Raw genomic sequence first — 23,554 nt, forward strand, 5'->3', positions numbered from 1 at the left:
AAATATTCAGGGAAAAGTCAGGGAATTTTAAGTATTTTTGTCAAAATCTGGAAAAGTCAGGGAAGTTCATACAACGATCCCGCCAAAAAAGCGATTTTTGCGCCGACGTCAGAAGAGGTTTATGTATCACGTGAGTGTCATTCGGGTAGCTGGCATAGAGCCAATTTTCGCAGCTCTAATTTGATTGTCTTTTAGAAAGGCAAAGCAACATTTCCGCAACTTTTGGTTTCCAGTATTCTCGAGAATCGCATGTGCACTAAAGAAAGTACCTGTTCTCGTATAAAACAAAATGGGTTTAATCCTAGTATACGGTACTATGGAGGTTAGAATCAAAGAATATGTATTGTAAAGAAGGAAAACCTCTCTGCAACAGACGTGGCTGTGGCTCCGTTCCATCATAGAGGGAAACAGCTGTGCATGTCTGATATATCTGTTACCAAAGCTCGAAACCGGTGTCGAAGTTCGAAGGTCACGTTATCAAGAGTTCATAAAATGAATATCGTTTAAAATTTCTTTAACCACTTGCGCTAAAAAGACGTGCCACGCACGTCAAGATGCTTTTGTCTCAAACCGCGAGCGACGTGAGCACCACGTCGATAAGCATTCATCGCAAAAATGAAAATAACGTGGTGCACAAGTCGCCTAACAACGAGATTGTTTATTTCTCGAGTTACAGCTCTGGATTGCACTCGCAGATGTGGAGTGGCGTAAATGAGACACTTTACCGCTTGTTATATTGTAGCGCACGGCACCGCAACCGTGAAGTTTAGTCTTAGCGCAAGTGGTTAAACTCTAAAGGAAAAGAAAATATTTTTTTGCGCAAGTAAATTAATTCATGGATTAGTTATTTTCAGAGAGAAAAAAAAAAAAAAACTACGAAAATCCGTTTTTAAAATTATTGCGAAAAATCCAAGAAGAAACGTTCTTTGATAAAACGTTTCTTCTTGGATTTTTCGCAATAATTTAAAAACGGATTTTCGTAGTTTTCTTTTTGTCAAAGAGCGTTTCTTCTTAACACGTGTTTCTTAATTTCCTGTACACATCGCGGAGAGGGAAATTCTGACCGCCAGGTTCCGTCGCCAAATCCCTTGGCAAATTTTCCCTCCGCATTCTAGCGGCGTAATAGCATTTTACTTGTATGGAACCTTTTCTTCTTTACATAGACGTTCTTTGGTTAGAATAATAATGTGATTTGGCGACATCTTGATGCGCAGTAAACGGGTCATTTTGGTCTTGGCGACAATTTTCAAAATCGTGCCAAAGCCTTACCCTATACTAGAATTTTACCGCAAAATCTTTTTAAACCCTTTTTTTTTTCTTTTTAATAAATACCTTGCCATTTTGCAGTAAAATAAAAAAATAGTAATCAGTCATCTAGGCTAGCCATGTAATATAACTATATTCGCTAAAATATAGATGATTATTCTAATTCAATTTTTAAGTAATTATTTTTATGTTATTCATATAATTTAATGTTGCTTCTTCCCTCTAAATTTATTTATTATTAGTAAATAATATTTCCAAATTTCAGGAAATTTCCTCTGGCATAATCCTGAAATTAATTATAGCAGTATGATGACATACCATCACGAAATTTAATGCACATATTTTTTCCTTGTGTATGCTGCAAAATAAATATAAAATACCTCAATTTATTAAAATAGATTTCTTTCTTTCGTTTAGCTGCAGAATGTCTGCAAAAAAAGCCTTATTTTATTCCAGATTGGGAAGATTCTAATCTCAGTCTTCAGTGGAGAAAACAACAACTATTATAATTATATTTGTGTTTTCAAGTGTTAAGGTTTTAAGAACATACCTCACGCAAATTAAATTCACCTAAAATCTAACCTAACTATTTAGCATTGCGTTATGATTTATAAGGACTGGATTAGCCTCGTGTTGAACTGGTGATGATCATGAGTAATAATTAAATAAAACATACATTTGTTATCCAATATATATATCTTAAATTTTATTAAGTTTCTTAAGTGGAAAACTAAACAAAATTATCAAACAAAGTATACCAAGAATAATTAAGAATAAATGTCCTCTGGGATTTATTGAATAATTAAGTGAATTTGCTACACAATACAAGTAATACCATAATTAATTTACCTCTTAGCACAGCCAATGTACATTACACAGATAGACTGGAATTTTCTTGAAACACACCTGGAAAACCTGGAAAAGTCAGGGAATTTCATTGTCCTGTTTGAGTGGCAACCCTGATTTATATACTTTTTATTATCACAGTAAAATTACTAAAATATGAGGCATCTTTCCAGAGTAAAATGATAGCCATAAATTCTTTTATTTTGACCTAATTTTTCAAGGATTAAATTTCCATCAGTTATATTAAATCCTATTAAGTTTTTGGGTATTACTTTTGCTTTTTATTCCTTCATTCACTATTTAATAATTTTGTTGTGTGAATCGACTAGCTTGTATGCATTACAAAATTTCAAACTTGTACTTTGAAAATTTTAAAAGAAGCCAAATAGTATATTATTGTATTCCAAAATAAATAAATGTTGTATTGCCAAATGTTGTTATATTTTACAATTTTTGACTGCATATCTAGACAATATTAGCAGCTAATTTTATCTGTAATGTATTTCTGGGTTAGTCAATTCACATATATATTTTATCACACACACACACACACACACACACACACACACACACACATATATATTTGAGAAAAAGTGACAGTTCAAGTTTGGAAGGCCTTGTTTGTAAGATGGAGGTAATGCTAGAGAAGTTTGAGAAACATTGATCTAAATCATCAAAAATATTTTTTTTAAAAATTTGTTCAGTGTTAAATTATTCTGTATCTACTGAAGAATGAAAATCCATTTAATAATTTAAAATTTATGAAACCAGTTATGTTAAATCTCTGAATTCATTGTCTGTTTTGAATTTTGAGCAAATTATATGAAACTGTGGTCACAGAATTCAAACCCAGAACAAAAATAAAGTGAATACAAAGGAAAACTCTTGTACAGAAAAAGAGTAAATGATAGGGAAATTATTTGAAGAAAGATAGAATTCTTTTATAAAAACACATTGAAACATTTGGCACAAGCAAAGCTGCACATCCAGCAGTGAAATTACTTTTGAAATAATTGTGCTGTTAAATTAAAGCATAAGTATTTTTTCTTAAATACCCCGTTGGTAAAGTTTACACTAAAATGAATCCCTGTACAATTTCTGTCATTGTGTTCAGCAAATATAAGATATTAGCAATTATGCAAATGCTAGAATTGAAGTTTTGAATTTATTAAAAAGCAATCTGTATCATTCAGCCCTTTTCTATGTGTCTTTTTTTCTGTTTCATATGTTAGGAGGATCTGAAGAAATGCTGTTCTTTTAAAAATTCTGTATGTGTTGTCGCTGTGCAGATAGTAAATGAAACATTTACGACAAGGCTAGTGCATTTAAATTTTAAAAAAGAGGAAACAGATAAATTTTTAATATATATTTAATATTTAAAATTAATTTCTGTAAGGCATTAGGATATATACCCAGAAGTAAAAATTTATCTAAAATGAAAAATTTCTGAAGATTTACAATCTAATCCTTTTGTAATAAATAATATTAAGCCCTTCTGCATATGTAGAAAAATATAAATAACTTCATTAATAAAATGAATTCATTTTTTCAGCCAAAAGGTGTAATTATTATAATGTAATTTTAATAAAAAATTTATTTGCATGTAGGTGTACCAAAAGGTGTTAATTATTAATGCTTCCATAGCTAAAATCTCATTGAGCAGATGAGTCAAGAATCAGATGGTAAAAAATATAAATTTTCTTTACTTGGATTAAATGAGTAGAAATCTGGAAAATCTGCAGAGTTTATAATTTGATATTTTGATCTTTTCAGCTGATGTTATACTTCAGTTTGCTTATAGTTTTTGTTTTAAAATGTTATATGTGCATAATTTTCATTAAAGCTGACAAAATGTCTTCATGTCATAGATATCAAGGAAAGATCACAGTGATAGGGGAACAAGCCATGGATGGTCTGACCACCCATATTCTTCGATATCTTTAATAAGTGATGAGTTCAATCCACAGTCCATTAATCTTCCAAGGCGAGATTTTGCATTTGATTTTGTTGTTTCAATTATTATTCCTACTACCATAGTTGGAATTTTATCGACGGCCCTTACTTGTATAATGTGCTGCAACCGTGATAGAATGTAAGCTATTATATGATATGAAATATTGTATTGCACTTAGCATCTGTAAATATCTACCTATTACACTTGTTAGATAGTTATACTAGTATTTTATTGACACTAAGCATGTGTATACTATGTATAAAATATTTAACTACAAATATGTAATAATTTTTTATTATGTTTTTAAACAAATCTCTCTTTAACCAGTCTTAATCATTGCTCATAATGCAGTTTTACAAACTGTAAAACTGCATTATGAGCAATGATTTGTTTTTGAACTTATTGCATTGTGTTTAATTATAATTTCAGAAAATTTATTGAAATAATATTTATTTTAGGGAGAAGAAAGGAGATTCATCTAGGTGATTTATTTCTTATAAGTTGAATTATTGTTTTGTTGCTTGAATTTCTTCTGAATCAAAATAATTTGTTCCTTGTATCTTAAAAATATTTAAGAATTAGTCAAAGAATTAATTTCATTGCTAATGTTATTCTGAATCATAATAATAGCATTGTTTAATTATCTAGTATTACATTCATGTCAGAAGTTCTTTTAAAATTTTAAAAACAGTAAAATTTCATGAAGGCTGTGTCAGTTTCACTTAGCTTTACCAGATGTGCAGAATTCCGATATAGGTTAAAACCTTGACCAATTTTGTATATATTAAAAGAACATTTAGTATTAAAAAGCATATATATGTTAAAAGAACATTTAGTATTAAAAAGCATGCATATGCTGAAAGAACATTTAGTATTAAAAACTTCATTCAGTTATATTGAAAATTCTGCATCAAGTGCTTTGCAAAGAAAATAAAAGAATTGTTTTTTTTTTTTTTTTTTTTTTTTTTTTTTTTTTTTATTTATTTATTTATTTCAAAATTTAAATGTCAGAACTTTCTGCCAAATCAGTGTTAGTTTTCAGAAAGCGGATTTTGTTGCTAAAGCGCAAATTTAATATGAAGCTAATCTTTTCCATTTCTTTAGCCCTCACTATTGTTATTGAATCATTTTAGCATTACCTTTATTCTTTAAAGCAACAAAGTATTTTTAGTTCTAATACAAGTGATAACTTTTGCCCTTACAATGGAGATGGAATGGTGTATTTGTTGTTACAAATTCTAAAACCAGTAAAGCAGAACTCAGAATAAACTTAAACCAGGAAAACAAAATTAGGTGCACGTTTCCTTTTTATGCAAATGCCATTAAAGTGAAGTATATACCTCCTTTTAATATCATGCTGTTGTATCTTTTTTTTTTAAGAAATTTTTTTTTAAATTTTGAATGACTGAAAATATCTGTCCTGTGTTATTAAGCAAATATTTTAATAATTCTAAGTAATGCAAGAGCTCTGAAACATGCTCTGAAAATTTATTGTTTTGACTTTCATTTACTTTATAAACTGGAATCTGAAGAGATTTTCATTAACGTAAATGACATTGAATTGCTTAACTGAAATTAAGATCTTGAAATTGATAAAATAGGGATGGTGTATATGAATGTTGAATTTAATTCACATTTCAACTGGCTTGATATTTGTTTTATTATTTTAATTAAATATTTTTGGTATAAATGAAGTACTATTTTCTTAACCATCATATTAAGTTCAACTATTAATTATGTCCTTAAGTGTTTAATATATATAAATACAGTACAAAGTCCGAACATGGGCATTCAATATCCACAGTGATCTAATGTCCTGACTTCCTGACCACCAGCAATTCTTTTCTTTTCTTGTCTGTCTTCTTTTTTTAGCCAAAAAGGGCTATTAATTTCAAGACAGCATTTTGTGTTGATTCACTTTTCAAATTGTTGCCACCAAATATTATGGCCATGTATTAGATTTAAAGAAACAAAATAATGAAAAATTTGCATGAATGTCTCTCACATTGTAAAGAAACAACAGTATCTAGAGCCATCAAATTTTGAGTAATGTAGTCCTCCAACCAAACATGGGCACTTGGAAGCCTGAATTTTGAATTTGTTTAATTATCTATTTAAAATTTTGTAAAACTTGAACAAATTTTTATTAACACACTCAATGATTTCAAAGTGAGCAATGGCAACTTTGTACAAAAAAAAAGAATTTATATCTAAAGTACATCAGACTGTGTATCAGAAATTCTAAAGATGTGTTTTTAAATATTTTGTGATGTTGCTGTTGAATTGAATTTTATGTGTTTTAAGTGAGAAGAACATGGTGTTTAATCAATAAAGGTAACACAAAACGTGAAAAAAACACCCGTTTGGGTGTAATATAAAATCTGAAAGCCCTGATGGGTTTTTTTAAAGAAATGTTTTATGGAAAGGAAGAATGAATTAGATTCTTAGAATGAATTCTTAGGAAGAATGAATTAGATTAAGCATAAGCATGCCCACTAAATATTTTTTCATAGTAAAGCATGTAGAGCAGGGGTTCTGAAGTGGGGAATTCCTCTCTAGGCAGGAATTTAATAGTTTCAAAAGGGGAATATGGTTAGCTCAACTCCACCGGTTACCTGCTGTACCATTGAAAATTATCTAAATCTAAATAAATGTGCATATGTTTTTCAAGTTTTGGAAAGGGAGAGGGCATGATCTTCTAGGAATGGTGTAAAAAGGGTTGAGAACCACTGATGTTGCTGCTTCTTAACTTCACTTCAGCATTAAATAAGATACCTCCATGTTGAAGAAAGGCATTCATTAGCATAATTCTGTGTGATCAATAATGTGGCTCTGCAGCCATCTTATTATTGGGCATACATCTCAAACCTAAACATATTATCAAAGTTTATCTCTGATTTTATGCCACATGAATGTCATATAACCTGTATGCCAACCAGGCGAATCGTTTATTTTTATGTTTTGCTTTCATCACCATATGACTGTCAACTCATGGCAGCTTGAAATGACTCAGGCAGTCATGTGTAAAACAATTTCTGTTTTAAATATCAGTAATTGAATACCAAATAGCATTGTAACATTTTGTGCAGCATTATGCTTAGTGATAATTACAAACTTAAGCCAACTGCATTGCAATATGTTATATGTGTTGACAAGGAGAAATTTACTTGAAGTTTCTAAAAAATAGAATTTTGTAAATGATAGCCATAGGCCATTTAGTGCTGCTTGAATTAAGAATAATTGATTTGTCATTCTGATAAGTGTTAAGTTTAGGATTATATATCTTTAGATTGCCAATAGATGGCGATAGTGTTTGTTTGTAAAAAGAAACTGTGATGTCCATTATGTATATGTATCAGTTCGTCTTTGGTGTTCGTGAATAAATGTTGTGTGGAAGAACGCTCCTCTGTTTATTACTTTAACTGCGATCCAGTCTGATTTATTAGAGATTTACACATATTTTGTTTATGGTGCCTGCAAACCGGGATTATTACGAACCAGAAAATCGACAGACTGAATATTTTGAAAATGGAGGGCGTTCTTGAACATTTGAAAAAGAAACGATCGGTTGTTAGACAATTAACTACGAAACTGATAACCAAAGTCGAATCGAATCTAGCAAATAATATTCCGCTAAATGAGAAAATTGAGATAATCGAGGATTTATATGAACAGTTAATTGAGAAAATCAATGAACTGAAAAGTTTAGATTCAGAAATAAAAACGAAAGTAACTTCGGAGGAGATTGAAAATGAAGTTACCTTAAGTCAAGAGTACCAGGATAAAACTGTTATATTGAGAGGAAGAATACAACGATTTTTGAAGAAGAATTCGGAATCTTCTAGAACAGTTCATCAGAATGAAACGGCTAATGTTGCACTTCCAGTTGAAGCGAAAACAGTGAAGTTGCCACGTCTGCAAATCGGAACTTATTACGGAGATTCGTGTAAATGGTTAGACTTTTGGAACCAATTCGAAAATACAATTCATAATCATAGTGGATTGAGAAAAACTGAAAAATTTGCGTACCTAAAATCCTTACTTGGAGGTAATGCTTTAGCTGCCATTTCCAGTTTCGCTTTAAGTGATCAGAATTATGATTCCGCAGTAGAAATATTGAAAGAACGTTTTGGAAGGCAAGATGTTGTTATCACTTCGCATATGAATAAATTATTATCCCTTGAACCAGTGGGAAACATTTCAAATGTTAAAGCACTGCGTAAGCTGTACGATGAATGCGAAGTCAACATTCGAAGTTTAAAATCGTTAAATGTTACTTCTGGAAGTTATGGAAATATTCTCTGTCCTATCATTTTGCAGAAATTTCCAGAGGAATTAAATTTGGAATTTAATCGAAGTCGAAATATGGAAGCAGGATTTGATATAAAGGAACTTATCAAATTCTTAAAAAAGGAAGTTAACTGTCGAGAAGCTGCAAGTTTAATGAACTCTGCGAAAACGAATCGGAAACCATACTTTCGTCAAAATGAACAACACACGAAAGTTTATCCGAATTATAAACCGAAAGTTCCGACTGCTTCAGCTTTATCAACAATTGGATACAAATGTATATTTTGTGACAAAGAAGATCATACGAAATATAAATGTACTGAGGTGAACGCTGATGAGAAACGCAACATTTTGAAACGTACAGGAAAATGTTTTCTGTGTTTTGGATGTAAACATTTAGCTATCAACTGTAAGAACACACAGTTTTCCTGCAAAATGTGCCGCGGTAAACATCATGAAAGTGTGTATGTAAATCCCACATCAGCTGTCTCCAGTGTAAAAAATAAGGAAACCGAAACATCGGCAGAAATTGTTCAAAATTCTTCTGCCAAAACTGGATGTAATATTATGCTTCAAACGGTGTATGCTGTGGCTGAGGGCAGAAATAAGAATTGTATTGTGAGATGTCTTCTTGATGGCGGTAGCCAAATCTCTGCAATTCGAGAAGATTTATCAAGAAAATTACAGTTACCAGTGAAAGGAGAAACTGTTTTAAATCTGCATACCTTCGGTGAAAAGAACGGGAAATATTGGCGTCGAAAGAAAGTTGAACTTACGCTCCGAAATATTAATTACCCTGAAAAATCCATAAATCTCGAAGTCATTGAAGTACCAGTCATAACAAATGCCGATATACGAGTACCAGATGTAGAAATCAAATCCAACCTCCAAGCATTTGGCATCACTTTGACAGACTGTGGTGGCGCCGATGGAATGAGTCATATTTCCGTTTTAATCGGCGCGGACATTATGTGGAAAATAGCAAGCGAAGAAATAAAAAGGATAAACAGAAATGCCGTAGCGATGAAAACCTTGTTTGGGTGGTGTATACAAGGCAGATTTTCTTCATCAGACTTTGAAATCCATGATGCGTGTTTAAACGTAAGTGTAGAAGAGAAACTTCTAAAAAGCGTTGAATCGTTTTGGGATATTGAATCTGTAGGAATTAAAAATAATTCTGATGAAGAACAAAATGAAATGGCCTTGCAAATATTTAACAACTCGATTACACAAAAGGGTGATAGATACGAAGTTAGACTTCCATGGAAAGATCAGAATGTGACTTTAAGAGACAATTTTAAGAATGCTGAAAGACGATTTTTAAAGCTGATCGAACAATTTAAATCAAACTTGAACTTTTATGCACAATATAAAGAAGTGATTGACTATCAGCTTAAGGAAGAAATCATAGAAAAGGTCGATCTTGGTACTCCATCTGGGAGACGAACTTACTACATACCTCACCATGCTGTCATCCGTGAAGATCATAATTCTACGAAACTTCGCATTATTTATGATGCTTCTTCAAAGGAAAAAAATCTTGAATCTCTAAATGATAATTTACTACAAGGACCAAATCTTCTTCCTGAACTTTTGAAAGTTTTAATAAATTTCCGACTTCATCGAATTGCATTTACGTCAGATATTGAGAAAGCGTTTTTACAAATTTCTGTTGCATCCGAAGATCGGGATTCAATGCGATTTTTGTGGATTGATGAGAATTCAAGTTTGAGCAATCCGAGAATTCAAGTTTATCGGATGTGTCGTGTAATGTTTGGAGCAAAATCAAGTCCATTTTTGCTGAGCGCTTGCATTAAGCATCATATAAAGAAATTTGAAGACATCCATCCCAGAACTGTAGAAATGTTAGAAAACTTCATGTATGTCGACGATTTTATTTGTGGATCAGATACGGAGGAGGAAGCTATACAGATATATCATGAAGCCAATGATATAATGAAAAAGGCTTCAATGACTTTGACCAAATGGAATTCTAATTCGAATACTGTAAAAAACCAGTATAAATCAAGTGACAACTTCGTTAGCTTTAAATTGCCTGACTGTGATTCCCCCTCAAAGATTCTTGGACTTCAATGGGATACAATTAAGGATATCTTCTGTTTTAATGCACAAGACGTTATTGATTTCATCCAGTCGAATGACCAAACAAAATGCTGTGTTTTAAAAGCTGCTTCAAAAATCTTCGATCCTGTTGGGTTTCTTGCTCCATATGTTATTCAAGCAAAAGTTCTGTTTCAGGATTTATGGCTGAAAGGTGTTGATTGGGATGAAATTATCCCATCAGAATTTCAAGACAAGTGGAACAAATGGTATAGGCAACTATGTGATCTACCTAATATCCAGATACCTCGGTGGTATTTTCGTGATGTTGATGAAACACCTGAAACACTAGAACTACATTGTTTATGTGATTCATCTCAAAGTGCTTACGGAGCAGCAGTGTACGTGAAATTCCGTAGCTTAAAATATTGTGGAACAAGTTTAGTGATAGCCAAGAGCAGAGTGGCTCCCCTGAAAAAATTATCTTTACCAAGACTCGAGCTCATGGCAGCAGTGTTAGGTGCAAGGCTTGTAACTACAGTCCGTGTGCATTTTACTCAAGCTAAGATTCATTTATGGACAGATTCTCTTATTGTGCTTCATTGGATAAAGAACTCACCACGGCGATGGAAAACATTCGTACAAAATCGAGTGTCTGAAATTCAAGACAAAACATCCCCGAGCATGTGACATCATTGTCCTGGCTCAGATAATCCAGCCGATAAAATCACACGTGGTGTTAAAGTGAGTGATCTTGTAGTAGATCAAGTGTGGTGGCATGGACCTCCATGGCTTCATCAAGATGAAATAAATTGGCCTAAAGTGAACGAGCATTGTAACATAGTAGATAGTGCTGAAGAAAGAGTTGTGACTCAAGTTACTAGCAGTGTTCAACCCTTACAACCTGTGTTAAAAATAGAAAACTTTAGTGACTTAGGTAAACTTTTAAGAGTCACGTCATATGTATTTAGATTCATTAATAATTTAAAATCACAGAATAGAGTGATTGGTCCTGTGACTAAAAATGAAATATGTAATGCTATGTGTTATTGGATTATCTTATCACAAGGTGAGTATTTTTTTGAAGAGTTGAATGATGTTAAATGTAAAAAACCATTGTCTCATAATTCCAAATTGTTTGGGTTAAATCCAGTAATGGATGAAAAGGGTTGTTTAAGAGTTGGAAGTAGATTAGTGAAATCATCATTAGATGTCGATGAAATTCAGCCTATAATATTACCAAATAATTATTTTTCTCGTTTAATTATTTTGAATTGTCATGAAAAGGTACTTCATAGTGGTGTAAATGAAACTTTAGTGCAAGTAAGAGGGAAATTTTGGATTTTAAAAGCTAGACATTTTGTAAAATCTTTGTTACATGATTGTAGATTTTGTAAAAAATATAATGCTAAGGCTGGACACGAGATATCGGCTCCTCTTCCTGCTGATCGAGTGGAGAAAGCTCAATCATTTGAGGTAAGTGGCATAGATTTCTCTGGCCCTTTGTATTTAAAGGATGGTACAAAAGTGTATATTTCATTGTTTACCTGTGCAGTGACTCGAGGAGTCCATTTAGAATTGTTATCAAATTTAAGTGCAGAGTGTTTCATTCAAGCCTTACGTAGATTTTTTGCACGTAGGGGTATTTGTAGAGTTATATATTCTGATAATGCTAAAACCTTTAAAACTGCTGATCGTGAATTAAAATATTTGTATAAATTATGTAAAGATGAAAAGGTTCTAAATTTCCTTGGTAAAAATGGGTTTGAATGAAAATTTATTGTAGAAGGTGCTCCTTGGCGGGGCGGATTCTGGGAACGTTTGGTAAGATCTGTAAAAACTTGTTTAAAACGTATCTTAGGTAAAGCTTCTTTATATTATGAAGAACTGTATACTGTTTTAGTTGAAGTTGAAGCTGTTATTAATTCTAGACCTATAACGTATGTATACAATGAAACAAATGAACCTGATCCTCTTTCACCATCTCATTTTATAACTGGATCTAGATTGACTGTTTTACCTTCACCTGAATCTAAACTAGAATCTACAAGATCTCAGTTGATTAAAAGATGGAAGCATAGGCAATTAATATTAGAACATTTTTGGAAAATGTTTTATAAAGAATATTTGTTAGAATTAAGATCAGTCATGTTTTCAAAAACTCCAAAGAATTCTCCCGTGTTTAAAATTAATGATGTTGTACTTGTACGAGAAGATAATGTGAAACGCTGTAAGTGGAAGATAGGTAGGATTAAGGAATTATTTCACGGAAGAGATGATAGAATTAGATCTTGTGAGATTCAGTTAGATAAGGGTGTTGTTAGAAGACCAATTGAAAGACTTTATAATCTTGAAGTTCAGTAAAATTGGGGGGGGGAGTGTTAAGTTTAGGATTATATATCTTTAGATTGCCAATAGATGGCGGTAGTGTTTGTTTGTAAAAAGAAACTGTGATGTCAATTATGTAGTATATGTATCAGTTCGTCTTTGGTGTTCGTGAATAAATGTTGTGTGGAAGAACGCTCGTCTGTTTATTACTTTAACTGCGATCCAGTCTGATTTATTAGAGATTTACACATATTTTGTTTAATAAGCATTAATGGTATTTTTCTGTAATGTACTGGCCATGCTTTTTTTAACATATGGCAAGTGATGATCTATTGGCCATCACCAAGAGTGTAGTATTATTATGATGTATGTGTGACATTCAAAGTATATGAAGGGTTATATGACATTCAGTTGCCATCTCTAAACTATTTTTATAACTAGAGATAATTAAAAATCCTGCCAAAATGAATTGCAGGTTCATGTAAGAAAAGTACCACCCTAAATATGTGTGGGAATATAAATCCATAAAATATCGCAACCAATAGTGAAGAAAGTGACAGAGAGTTGTTGAGAATGAAAAAATTAAAATTGGCAATTTAGTGGTCTCATCACAGTAAAATTTGAACTTTGTTATGTCTGTCTATAAAATAATAATTGCACAAAACAGCAAATGATGCAACTTAACATACATTGAAAGAAATATGTAATAAAGCAAACAAATAAATATTGACCTTTTTTTTTATTTTTTATTTCCTTAAGGTCATAAGTACTTCTTTATTTCATAAAGAACTTTTTCAGATTTTTAATTTTATAATTTCTATATGTCATATTACCAGATTTAAGTTGATGATCTAAGATCCGGAAAATTCTTAAATCCATAAATACCAAAAGTCTTGTCGAGCTTGGATCTCGGACTTTGTACTGTATCATTTTTTGTCTTTTAATATAAAGAATTTTTTCAATGTTTTATTTATCATGTTATTTTCGTGGTATTATGAAACATCTTTAGAATCAAATCAATCAGTTTTTTTTTTTTTTGAAGTATTTCTACCATGTCTTAAATCAATATTGCTAAGCTTTATTAGATCTCATGTTTGCATGCTAAAATTTAAAATATTTAGGCTGAAATCTATATTGGCCATGTTTGTTACAAGTTAAAACATTCATAAACCATGCATAATTGTTAATATAATACAAAATATTGATATGGAATTTAGACATAGGCTTTCCTGAAAGTGATTTAACTTGCACCAACATTTTGTGTTCTGTTAAGTAAAGCTTTAATTTTAATTTTAATCTATGCTTCTTAATATTTAAAACAGTAATGAAAAGCAGAATTGATAAATTCTGAAAGGTAGGTTGCATATCTTTCTGAACAAGAAAATGTATTTCCTTTAGAAAAAGGAGAGGAATGCAAATATAAAATTCTGTTATATCTGTTTAATATATTTCATGCTTGAAACAAAGTAATGGACTCTGGTATTTTAAGGAAGGGGGAATTGTGATCAAAAGTCTCATAAATAATTGCATAGTAGAAATTGCATCTTATAAATAGCGAGCTTTCTTTAAAAAGAAATTTTGACACAGCAACATGTGGCAGGTGTCATTCAATTATCATAATGCACACTGTATCAAAAAATGCTGTGCATCTGGAAAGAACATTTAATCATGATGAAATCTGACATGAAGAATGAGGAGAGAGAGAGATGAAGAAATTATTCAAGTGATGACAGTCAGTCCATTTATTGAGCACATAGGCTCAGAACTATTGCATGCTGGTATGGTGCAGATCTGCAGCAGGTTATGAAGTTCATATTTTGTCTAGCATTGACATGCAAACATTGAAAGTTGTTCTATGGAATTTATTGCTGGATGTTCTGTAACTGTTCAAGAAGTTCACACAGTGTGAGATGGTTGTAACTGGTAGTGAACTTTGAGGAGCTGGGGCATTATTTTTGCTTGCTTGGCTTACATGTCATAATCATACTTTTAACTTCAAAACTTACTTTCTCTTCCCGTTTAATTAAATGTAGAATAATGTAAAGAAATCTGAAGACATTATGGAGAACATTGCTACTAATAGTAGTGCTAAAGCTGGATGAGTTATTAACTTGGTGAATAATATTTCTGTAACAAGAACTTTGACTGTAGAATATATTTAATATTTAATGACAGTCTCCGTGAATGGAAGATCTGTAAGGAAACTTAATCCTAAACTTTATGTAAAAACTCTTTCTGAAACATCATTGCTGTCAACTGTAGAACCTTCTAGAAGAGTAACTACTTCAGAGAAACTGAAAATAATGTATGGTAGCTCTTGCTTTAAATTATGTAACATAATTGTTTACTCATCAGTGTCTGCAGTTGGGAAAATTTTAATTGTTTTTATCATTTTAAATTACAAAGAGCTTTTTTTTATTTTAAAATAGTTTCTTGTCTATATGCACAATTTCGTGAACAATTATTTGTATCTTTTGTTTCTGAAAAAAAAAAATAAGCATCTAACTAAAATCTGATATATATATATATATATATGATAAAGTGTTAAAATTTGCATAGCTGACCTCTGGCTGTGACCAGTGTCCTAATGTGACTAGGAATTCAGTCAAGAGAACTAAGGAGGTTAGTGTACCAAGGTAGATTTTTGGTGTTATACCATGTGGGCAGGCATTTTGTACTGAAAGGCGGCCTTCAAGATGTGGCAGCATTGGAAATGCAGTAGAATTCAGTATGTTACTGTGTTAAATTGTTGTGAAAGGTCTCTTAGGTGACCAGGTATCATGGACACCCAAATGCTAATGCAAGGTTTGTGGTCAGATGTATTAATCATCTGAGTCAAGTGAGAATCATGATTTATTTCTGGGCAGGATACTGCATTAATGTGATAGTCTGAGCTTTGCTGCTGTAATATCAAGTTAACTGCACGCCTTGCAATGGATGTGGATCACAAATTCCTGCTTTTGCCATCCTTCTAGCAGTGGTAACTTGTGACACAATACATTTACAAGATGTAGATAATGGCTAATACATTTACAGGTGTTTACTGCATCATGGACATTTTGAGAGTTTTAAAAGTATCTGGTTTTTTGAGTTTTAAAAGTATCAAGGGGAGAGCAGAGCAAATTTACACTTTTATAAGCATTTTCAGCCATATTTTGGATTTTGTGCTGTTATAGTCATATTTTGAGTGGCACTAACCATTTTTACACTTTTGCAGGCCTAAGCTTATATACTTCTTGAATGCCCTTGTCTGTAGAAATTGCTTCAAATTGAGTACTGTTCTTAATAAACAGCTTTTCAATTTTTATAAGATATCCTTAAATTGCTGTTTTCTGCATCATTCAAGTTTCTAAATCAGCAGTAACTGTGTTTGCCGCACAAGCAGATGTTCCAAGTTTACACATAGTGCATTTAGCTTCCTATTTGTTTCATCCATTTTTAAAATACTGTACTTCATTGAATTTACACTCTTACTTTGACCTTACTTGTTTAAGTATAGTAGTTCATTTAATAAAAAAAGTTTATTCTTAGCAATACATATAAGACTGAAGTTTATCATTATAAGATAAGTTTAAAATGACATATTCTTTTCAAATATGAATATAGTATGTCTGCTGCATGACATTGCTCTAGTCATGGTCAACATGATTAGTATTGTCAGAGTCCGATTGAGAAGAAATATTGGTCAGTGTAACACCACGTAGAATTATTAATATCAATGAGCAGACTTATTGATACGGAATCCACAGAAGCTGCTCCATGTCTACGCCATGATGAGAATATGCTATGGAGTTTCCATGGTGTGGAGTGTGAAATCATTTTGTCTTATTTCTTTAAAAATGAGGCAGAGAAAACAGTTAGTATAAATGTTGAAAGGGTGCACAAATATGCTGGAAACTATTTTCAAAATGCCTTAGCATTTTTATCGCCTTGTATAGCGAGTTCAGTAATGGAATTATTACATTTAGCAACACTAGAAGAAACTTTTCTAAGAAATGAGTTTCTCACATCATTGGTTTAAATGGAAGGGTTCCTAGTCAAAATAGTCCTGCTGGAAGTAACATCCTGGCTATGTATGTGCAACATTCTGAGATGCTGGCAAAATGCTTCGCTTGCAGCTCTGTCCCATGTAGGTTTTCATGTAAATCAACCAGTCAAATATCCTGAAAGTGAAGATTCTCAGAAATATTTCTTTTAGTATATTGTCATGGATAGCCTGCATGTCTGATAATGGTTTTAGACAGAGCTAGAAGCTCTTTGGAAGTTGTTTCAAGAGCTATTAATATGGCCTTGCCTGTCCAGGTGCTTGATTGACCTGAATGTTTTATCTAGGATACCTTAAAGATAAATTGTGCAAAACATATTCTTATGTCATTATTGTAATAAAAGTCTGAATTCAGGAAAGTATGCAGTGAAAAAACTAAGGACGCTTCAGTGTTTCCTTGCCATTTGAACTCTTGGATTGCAATAATGTATTCAAAAGCTAGATGATTGCTTGTCTATGTGATATTGAGAATATGATGATACCATAGCCAAATCCAGAATTTCAACATATGTGAGAAAATACATATATTCCCCCCCAAGGGTGATCTAATTCTTTTGAGAAATTGTCAGTTGTTCTTGACTAACCGTATATTATTTATTATGTATTTTACTTTCTTACTGCTTGTGTAACCTCATAATTTTTAAAAAGAAATAGTTCTTGATTCTTCACCTTTAATGAAGTAAAAGTACAAAAATCAGATCACAGTTTTAAAAAGAGTCAATTAAGTAAACATACATAAATAATATTTAAAAATATTCAAGTAATTTGCAACTGTAAAAATATCAAATAGCAGAAATGAGGTAGCGTACAATTTGCAGAATTCTATGAATTACTGTATTGTGCATGAAACCTTCCAATTCTTTCATTTCTAAAAACTTCAATTGTAGTTTTATAGTAAGAATTTAAACAAATATTTTGTTTATTTTATTTTAAAGTAGAGGAAAGCAAAAATGGGGCTTTTTGTCTGACTATCATCATTCATACCTCTATGTTGGATAATTCATTATTATGACCAACGTGCTTCCCTGAAGGCAATCATGTGATCTCTCTGAAACTTTCTGAGATGGTTATTTTGCAATCAGATGGTGTTCTTTGAGTATTCTCATTTGCTGATACCTACCACATAAGCAGTCCTAATTCATAAACATCTGAGCAGTCTAATTTTGTTGTAGACTGATTTTTCCATGTGCTTTTGACCAGCTTCCTGTGTTCATTGGCTATGCATTTTCTTCTGGATAAGAGGTACTTCCCGGCTAAGTTCTGAGATCATAAGATGATAAGCCTTGAAACAAGTTTCAAATATCATACCCATTATTGCAAAATATTAAACCCAAGTTTGAAAGGAAGACCAGTTGCAGGTGTCTTTATGACATACTCTTAGCTGCACAGAATAGAAAAGCATAATTGCGTTCAATGAAGCTTGGTTTAATATATTATGCCATTAAACAAATAGCTTTTTAAATCAAAAGGAACTAAATTCTTTCAGAAATAGTGCCGACAAGCAGAGGAAAGTTTCCTTGAAGAATTTATGGTGATAGCTGTGAAAGATTTATGATTTTTCATAAAGTGGCAAAAAGATCTCAGAACAGGATTTAATTGTACTTTTTGTGTCTTAAATCTGGTATTTGATCCGAGTTTTGCCATATTGTGTGCCTGACAAAAAAATCTATGTCTTTGTGAGGCCTCCAATAGCACTTTAAAGTCAGTAATCTTTCTTTTAAACATTGAAATGGGAGTAAACAAAATATTTGTTGTTCCATTTACAAATTTAAATCTTTGGCTGCATCCAACACCGATTTTTGTTTTTACTTTGTTAAAAAGATATTTTTGTAATTTTTTATGGGAAAGTCCTGTGGTCCGTGAAGCATTAGAGTTTTTACAAAAAACAGTTTGTTGAAGTGCTCTGAACTTGATTGTAGGAAATAAACCTCTCCTGGAAAATTAGGTGCAAAACTGTATGTAAGAATCATGAATTTCATCTAGAGCATAATAAATAGATGCTTTAAATAAATAAAATAATAATAAAAAAAAACTGGTGAAGATGATAAAGTTTTCTGTATCTCCTATATGTTAATTTAAAGGAAACTACTAAATTCCATTTCCTATAAATTCCTTTTAATTAAAAAAAAACATAGCATTCTGTAATAGGATTATTAATAAATCATACTTGTTTTTATCCAAGTAAAATGTTCTCATTCTTAAGTCTGTAAATTCTTTTATAATTGCTCTGTAAGAGTCAAAATTGTAAGTTGGAATCCATTAATGTCAGTATTAGACTTTCAGATATTTTTTTTAATATATACTGAAATATAACTCTGAATTTAGTAACCTGTTGTGAACTGCTAAAATTTTGAAAAATGCTGTGCTAAAACCTAAGTGTTTCCCCCCAAACTTGCAATCACAGTAGTAGTAGTAACTTGTATTTTTAAAATAACACACATTAAACTTTCACAGTTCATTTTTCAGTATTTTATCAATTATTATTCATTTTTGGACTAGTGTTCAGCTTAATCAATATAATTCAATCCACCAACCATCAAGCAATTTGCAAAGGTTAGTGACTAAAAGAGGTAGTTTGCCTTGTTCAGGTTCTACTCCTGGGTCATCTTTTCCTTGTTCTCGAGTTGCAAGTCCTTCATCAACGCTGCCTAAAGGTTGTACTATGAGGTAATTATTTTAAGTTCAAATTAAAATGTATTCAGGTTGTAGATATGTGTAAATGTTACGCATCAGGGAATATTAAAATCATTTTTGTTATAAAAATGATACAGTAAAAACTCGTTTAAAATACTCTAAGCATTTTGAATTTCATTTAGTTGATAATTTATAGTAAAATAGTTCTTTCCATTCCAAAATTTATTTAATAATATACTAATTGAAAATGATATTAATTTATCATATTATTTTAAGCATAATAGATTCAAATGCTAAGTTGTTCTCCTCCATGTACAAATGTATATTTCACATGTAAATAATAACATGATTATGCATGTATGCATAAATAAGTGCCCAGTTTTATATTTGTTTGTAAGAGAAATTTGTAATTATATGGAATAGAAAATCCCATTTCATAGAAACAGTGGGCAAAGGTAAGTTTTTGAGTTACACCTGGAATTTCCTTTTTCTTTTCGTTTAATTGAGTTTATTGCAATTTCATTATTTAGAGATGCACATTTTTGAAAAGAAAGCAAGTGAAGAGTTTAGAAGAAAAATGATTAAAGTGCATTTTTAAGTGGGTTATTTGAGTTTTAAAATTTTACAAGTTACCCAGTCACATTAAATGATATTTTGTAAACTGGCTCTGAAGAGGACTGAAATTGGTTTCTCATTTAATTGACTTCATGCTTACACTCTACACCTTAGTCTATCAAATAGCAGGTTTCGTATAAGTTCTTTGAAAAATAGGCTTTGATTGTTTTGATTGAAAAATAGGTTTACCTTTTCTTGCTTTTCAAATTGCTGTAGTACAGTAGTGGGTTGTAAAGTGTGTATTTCGAAGATTTTTTTTTTTTTTTTTTTTTTTTTTTTTTGCAATACTTGTATTTGTTTATTGGCAGAAATAGTGAAGTGGGAAATCTTTACCTAAGACTTTACTTTTGAAGTACGCGTGCTGACGAGCTAAGACATTATGACCATCCCCACATTTTACAATGAACTCATCTGCATGACGTGGAGAGCACGTGATTAAATGGAATGGTATTTAACTGTTGTTCGAGGAGGTATGAAATCATTCTTGCACTTAACTTTTGCAGGTGATGGGAGGGGCTACTGATCTCAACGAATTTGATAGAGGACAGATTGTAATGGCCTGAAAACTTGGAACGAGTATCTCCAAAGCTGCACGACTGGTAGGTTGTTCAAGATCTTCCGTAGTATTTATACAAAGTGGCTAAATGATGGTAAATCCATCGGTCGATGCCAAGGTGTTGGACGTCTACTCATCAAAGAAAAAGGACATCGGAAACTGGCACACTTAGTACAGCAAAATCAGTTATATGTGTTAAATTCTTTATTCTATATTTTCTTGAATAGCAGATATATTAAAAGTTTGATAGTTCCCCATCCAATGATTCGGCCCACCCAAATATCCGGCACTCCTTTCACCGATATTCCTGTCGTAAGATGGCGCTACTAGCATTTCATTCGGCAATATTCGGAAAGGCATGACATTTGCTTCATCGTTTTAAATTTTTTAGTTAGTTCCTTGTTATCTTTCTTCATTTGAAATATTTTAAAAGTTTCGACAAAAATGTAGTTCCAGACAAGTTTCGACAAAAATGTAGTTCCAGACAGTGTAATACAAATGCAAGCCCAAGTGCAAGTGTTTCTGAATGCACAGTTCAACAGACACTGTTGGATATGGGACTACATAGCAGACGTCCCAGTCGTGTCCTTTTCTTCATCAAGTGTCATTGTCAACTATGCCTACAGTGGGCCCAGGAACATTGAGCCTGCGCCATAAAAGCTACAGGATAAGTGGAAGACAGTTCGCTGGTCGGACGGCTTCCGATTTCTCATTCATCACATTGATGTTTGTGTCAGGGTATGCTGTCTTCCAGGCGAACAGTTGCTCCCGCCTGTACAGCAGGTCATTCATAGGCTGTAGTAGGTGGAAGTTTTATTCTTTGGGAGATGCTCTCATAAGTGGCTGGGGTACCCTTTTTTTGGTAGAAGAGACCATGAAGGCTGAGGACTATCTGAACATAATTGCAGATCAGTTGCTTCCTTATGCAGCATCTGTCTTCCCAACTGGAAATGAAATCTTCCAGCGGGAAAATGCCCATATCACGAGGCTTGAATTGAGTTGGAGTGGTTCGAGGGGCATTAGGATGAATCCCTATTAATGTCCTGGCCACCTAACTCACTGGATCTTAACCAAATAGAGAACATTGGGATGTCATGAAGTGGTAGCTCAGAGCTCAAGCACCACCATGTCGGAAGATCTCGACTATGTGACTGCTGCTTATATGTTTGGTACACCTGTCTCCTGTCATGTATCAAGAACTTGTGGCATCCATGCCAAGGCGAGTTGCAGCTGTTTACCTGACCAAAGCTAGTGCAGTGCATTATTGAGTAGGTGGTCATAATGTTTTGTCTCTTCAGTGTATATGTGCTATACTAATGCAACTGTAATAATGCATAAAGAAACTGTCACTGATTCACCCACTAATATACACAATATCCAAAAATGGTTTCTGAAACAGGAGATGTGAAACGGTATTTATTGCTTAGTACAAGTTTCTATCATTTTTTTTTTTAATTTGATCCAGTCTATATTGGTTTGATAATTTGAAAGTAAAAAAATGTAATTAAAATGGAAATTTTAATAATTTTTCTATTGCAATTGCAGATACATATTATTTCTTTTGTTTATTTAGTGAAAACAAAAAGCTTAAAAACGAAATTTTGAAAATTTTTATTTTCTGCAGAATGCACTCAGAAATAATAATATTGTTGAAAATGTACAGTTCTAATTTTTTAATGAAAATAATAACAATAAATTATCTAGGAAAGGAAAACGAAAATTGTGAAATAGGTCTTCTCTCATTATTTCAGATAAATGGGGTCCTGTAGTACAAATTGCAAGAAGACCAACTTCTGTTTTCTTGTAGCCCTTGTTCATAACAGTTTTGAAGGTTTAAGTTTATTTGTAGATTAAATATTAATGACAGCTGTCTAAGTACAAAGTAAATAGTTTTTTTCTACTTCAGTTTAAAAGTTTTTGAAAGAATGGTCTTTTTATGCATAGATTCTGTGAAGGCTTTGTGTGAACTTCTATTAAAATATGTAATTTTTAAACATGTTTATAAAAGTTCAAAAGAGAAAACGTACACTGCTGGCCATTAAAATTGGAACATCATGAAGGAAAACAAAGACAGAAAAGATATTTATTGTACACAAACAGTATGGCATGAAGACAAAATGATTAAATTTATATGCAGTTTGGGGGTTTACAGGGCGTGAAATTAGTAGAAACGACTTTTACCCGGTTAGGCATGGAGTCGAACTGGGCTTGGATGACAGAAACGGGCAACTCATTCCATGCTGCTTCAATCTATGCCACACTTCATCCACCATATTTGCTGGAGAGGGGTGGCGGACCAGTCTCTCAGCAACCAATAACCAGATGTTTTCATTGGGTGACAGATCTGGAGACCGTGCAGGCCAGGGCAGCAACTGAATACCATGTGTATTGACAAAGGTCAGAACACGATGTGCAACATGTGGTTTTGCATTATTTTGTTGGAAGATGGCGTTTGACAGGCCTTGAAGATAGGACGCAACCACAGGATATAAGAAGTCAGAAATGTACTGATCTGCGTTCTAATTACTGTCGATCTGAACTAGACATGTGCATGTTGTGTACCCAATGGCTGCCCAAACCATCACAGCAGGTGCAGGCACCCTGTGCTGATATGGAATAGAAGCAGGCGATGTGCGGTCTCCTTGCCGCCTCCAGATATGTATATGGTCATTAGAATACTGCATGCAAAACCAGGACTTATTTGAAAAGATGACATTTCGCCACTCCTGTATCCAGTTTTGTCGTTCGGTGCACCAGAATCACTGTCCATATGGCAATTCTCTCTATGCTATAATGTTCAAGGGAAGACGAAGTAATGGTCGCCATGCTGATAGTCCTTGCTGTTGCAAGCATTGATGCACTGTACGAGTGGATTCTGGGTATACTGCAAACAGATGTCGTTTCTCCCTCTTACGTTATTTAAATGCGCTGAAATACTATTCATTTGCATATCCCAACC

At 32.6% G+C, this 23,554-nt stretch overlaps 1 protein-coding gene across 7 annotated transcripts in view; it reads left to right on the plus strand.

The window, feature by feature from the left end:
* Scgalpha (sarcoglycan alpha) overlaps nucleotides 1-23,554 on the plus strand; it is a 146,068-nt gene that overhangs the window by 94,656 nt on the left and 27,858 nt on the right. For 3 of the 7 annotated variants that reach the window (XR_015038549.1, XM_085807768.1, XM_085807770.1), the window contains 3 exons: nucleotides 3,981-4,204; nucleotides 4,525-4,548; nucleotides 19,290-19,457. Coding sequence is in view for 3 of the 7 variants with exons in the window: in XM_085807768.1 (XP_085663894.1) it covers nucleotides 3,981-4,204; nucleotides 4,525-4,548; nucleotides 19,290-19,457 (416 nt within the window). In the remaining 4 variants the exon portion in view is untranslated. The remainder of the gene's footprint in view (nucleotides 1-3,980; nucleotides 4,205-4,524; nucleotides 4,549-19,289; nucleotides 19,458-23,554) is intronic. The other 4 variants (XR_015038551.1, XR_015038550.1, XR_015038552.1 and 1 more) reach the window with 2 other exon arrangements.

The sequence above is a fragment of the Stegodyphus dumicola genome, chromosome X1 (assembly GCF_044657685.1).
Source record: "Stegodyphus dumicola isolate Sdum_Otavi_A_Nest chromosome X1, ASM4465768v1".
NCBI lineage: Eukaryota > Metazoa > Arthropoda > Arachnida > Araneae > Eresidae > Stegodyphus > Stegodyphus dumicola.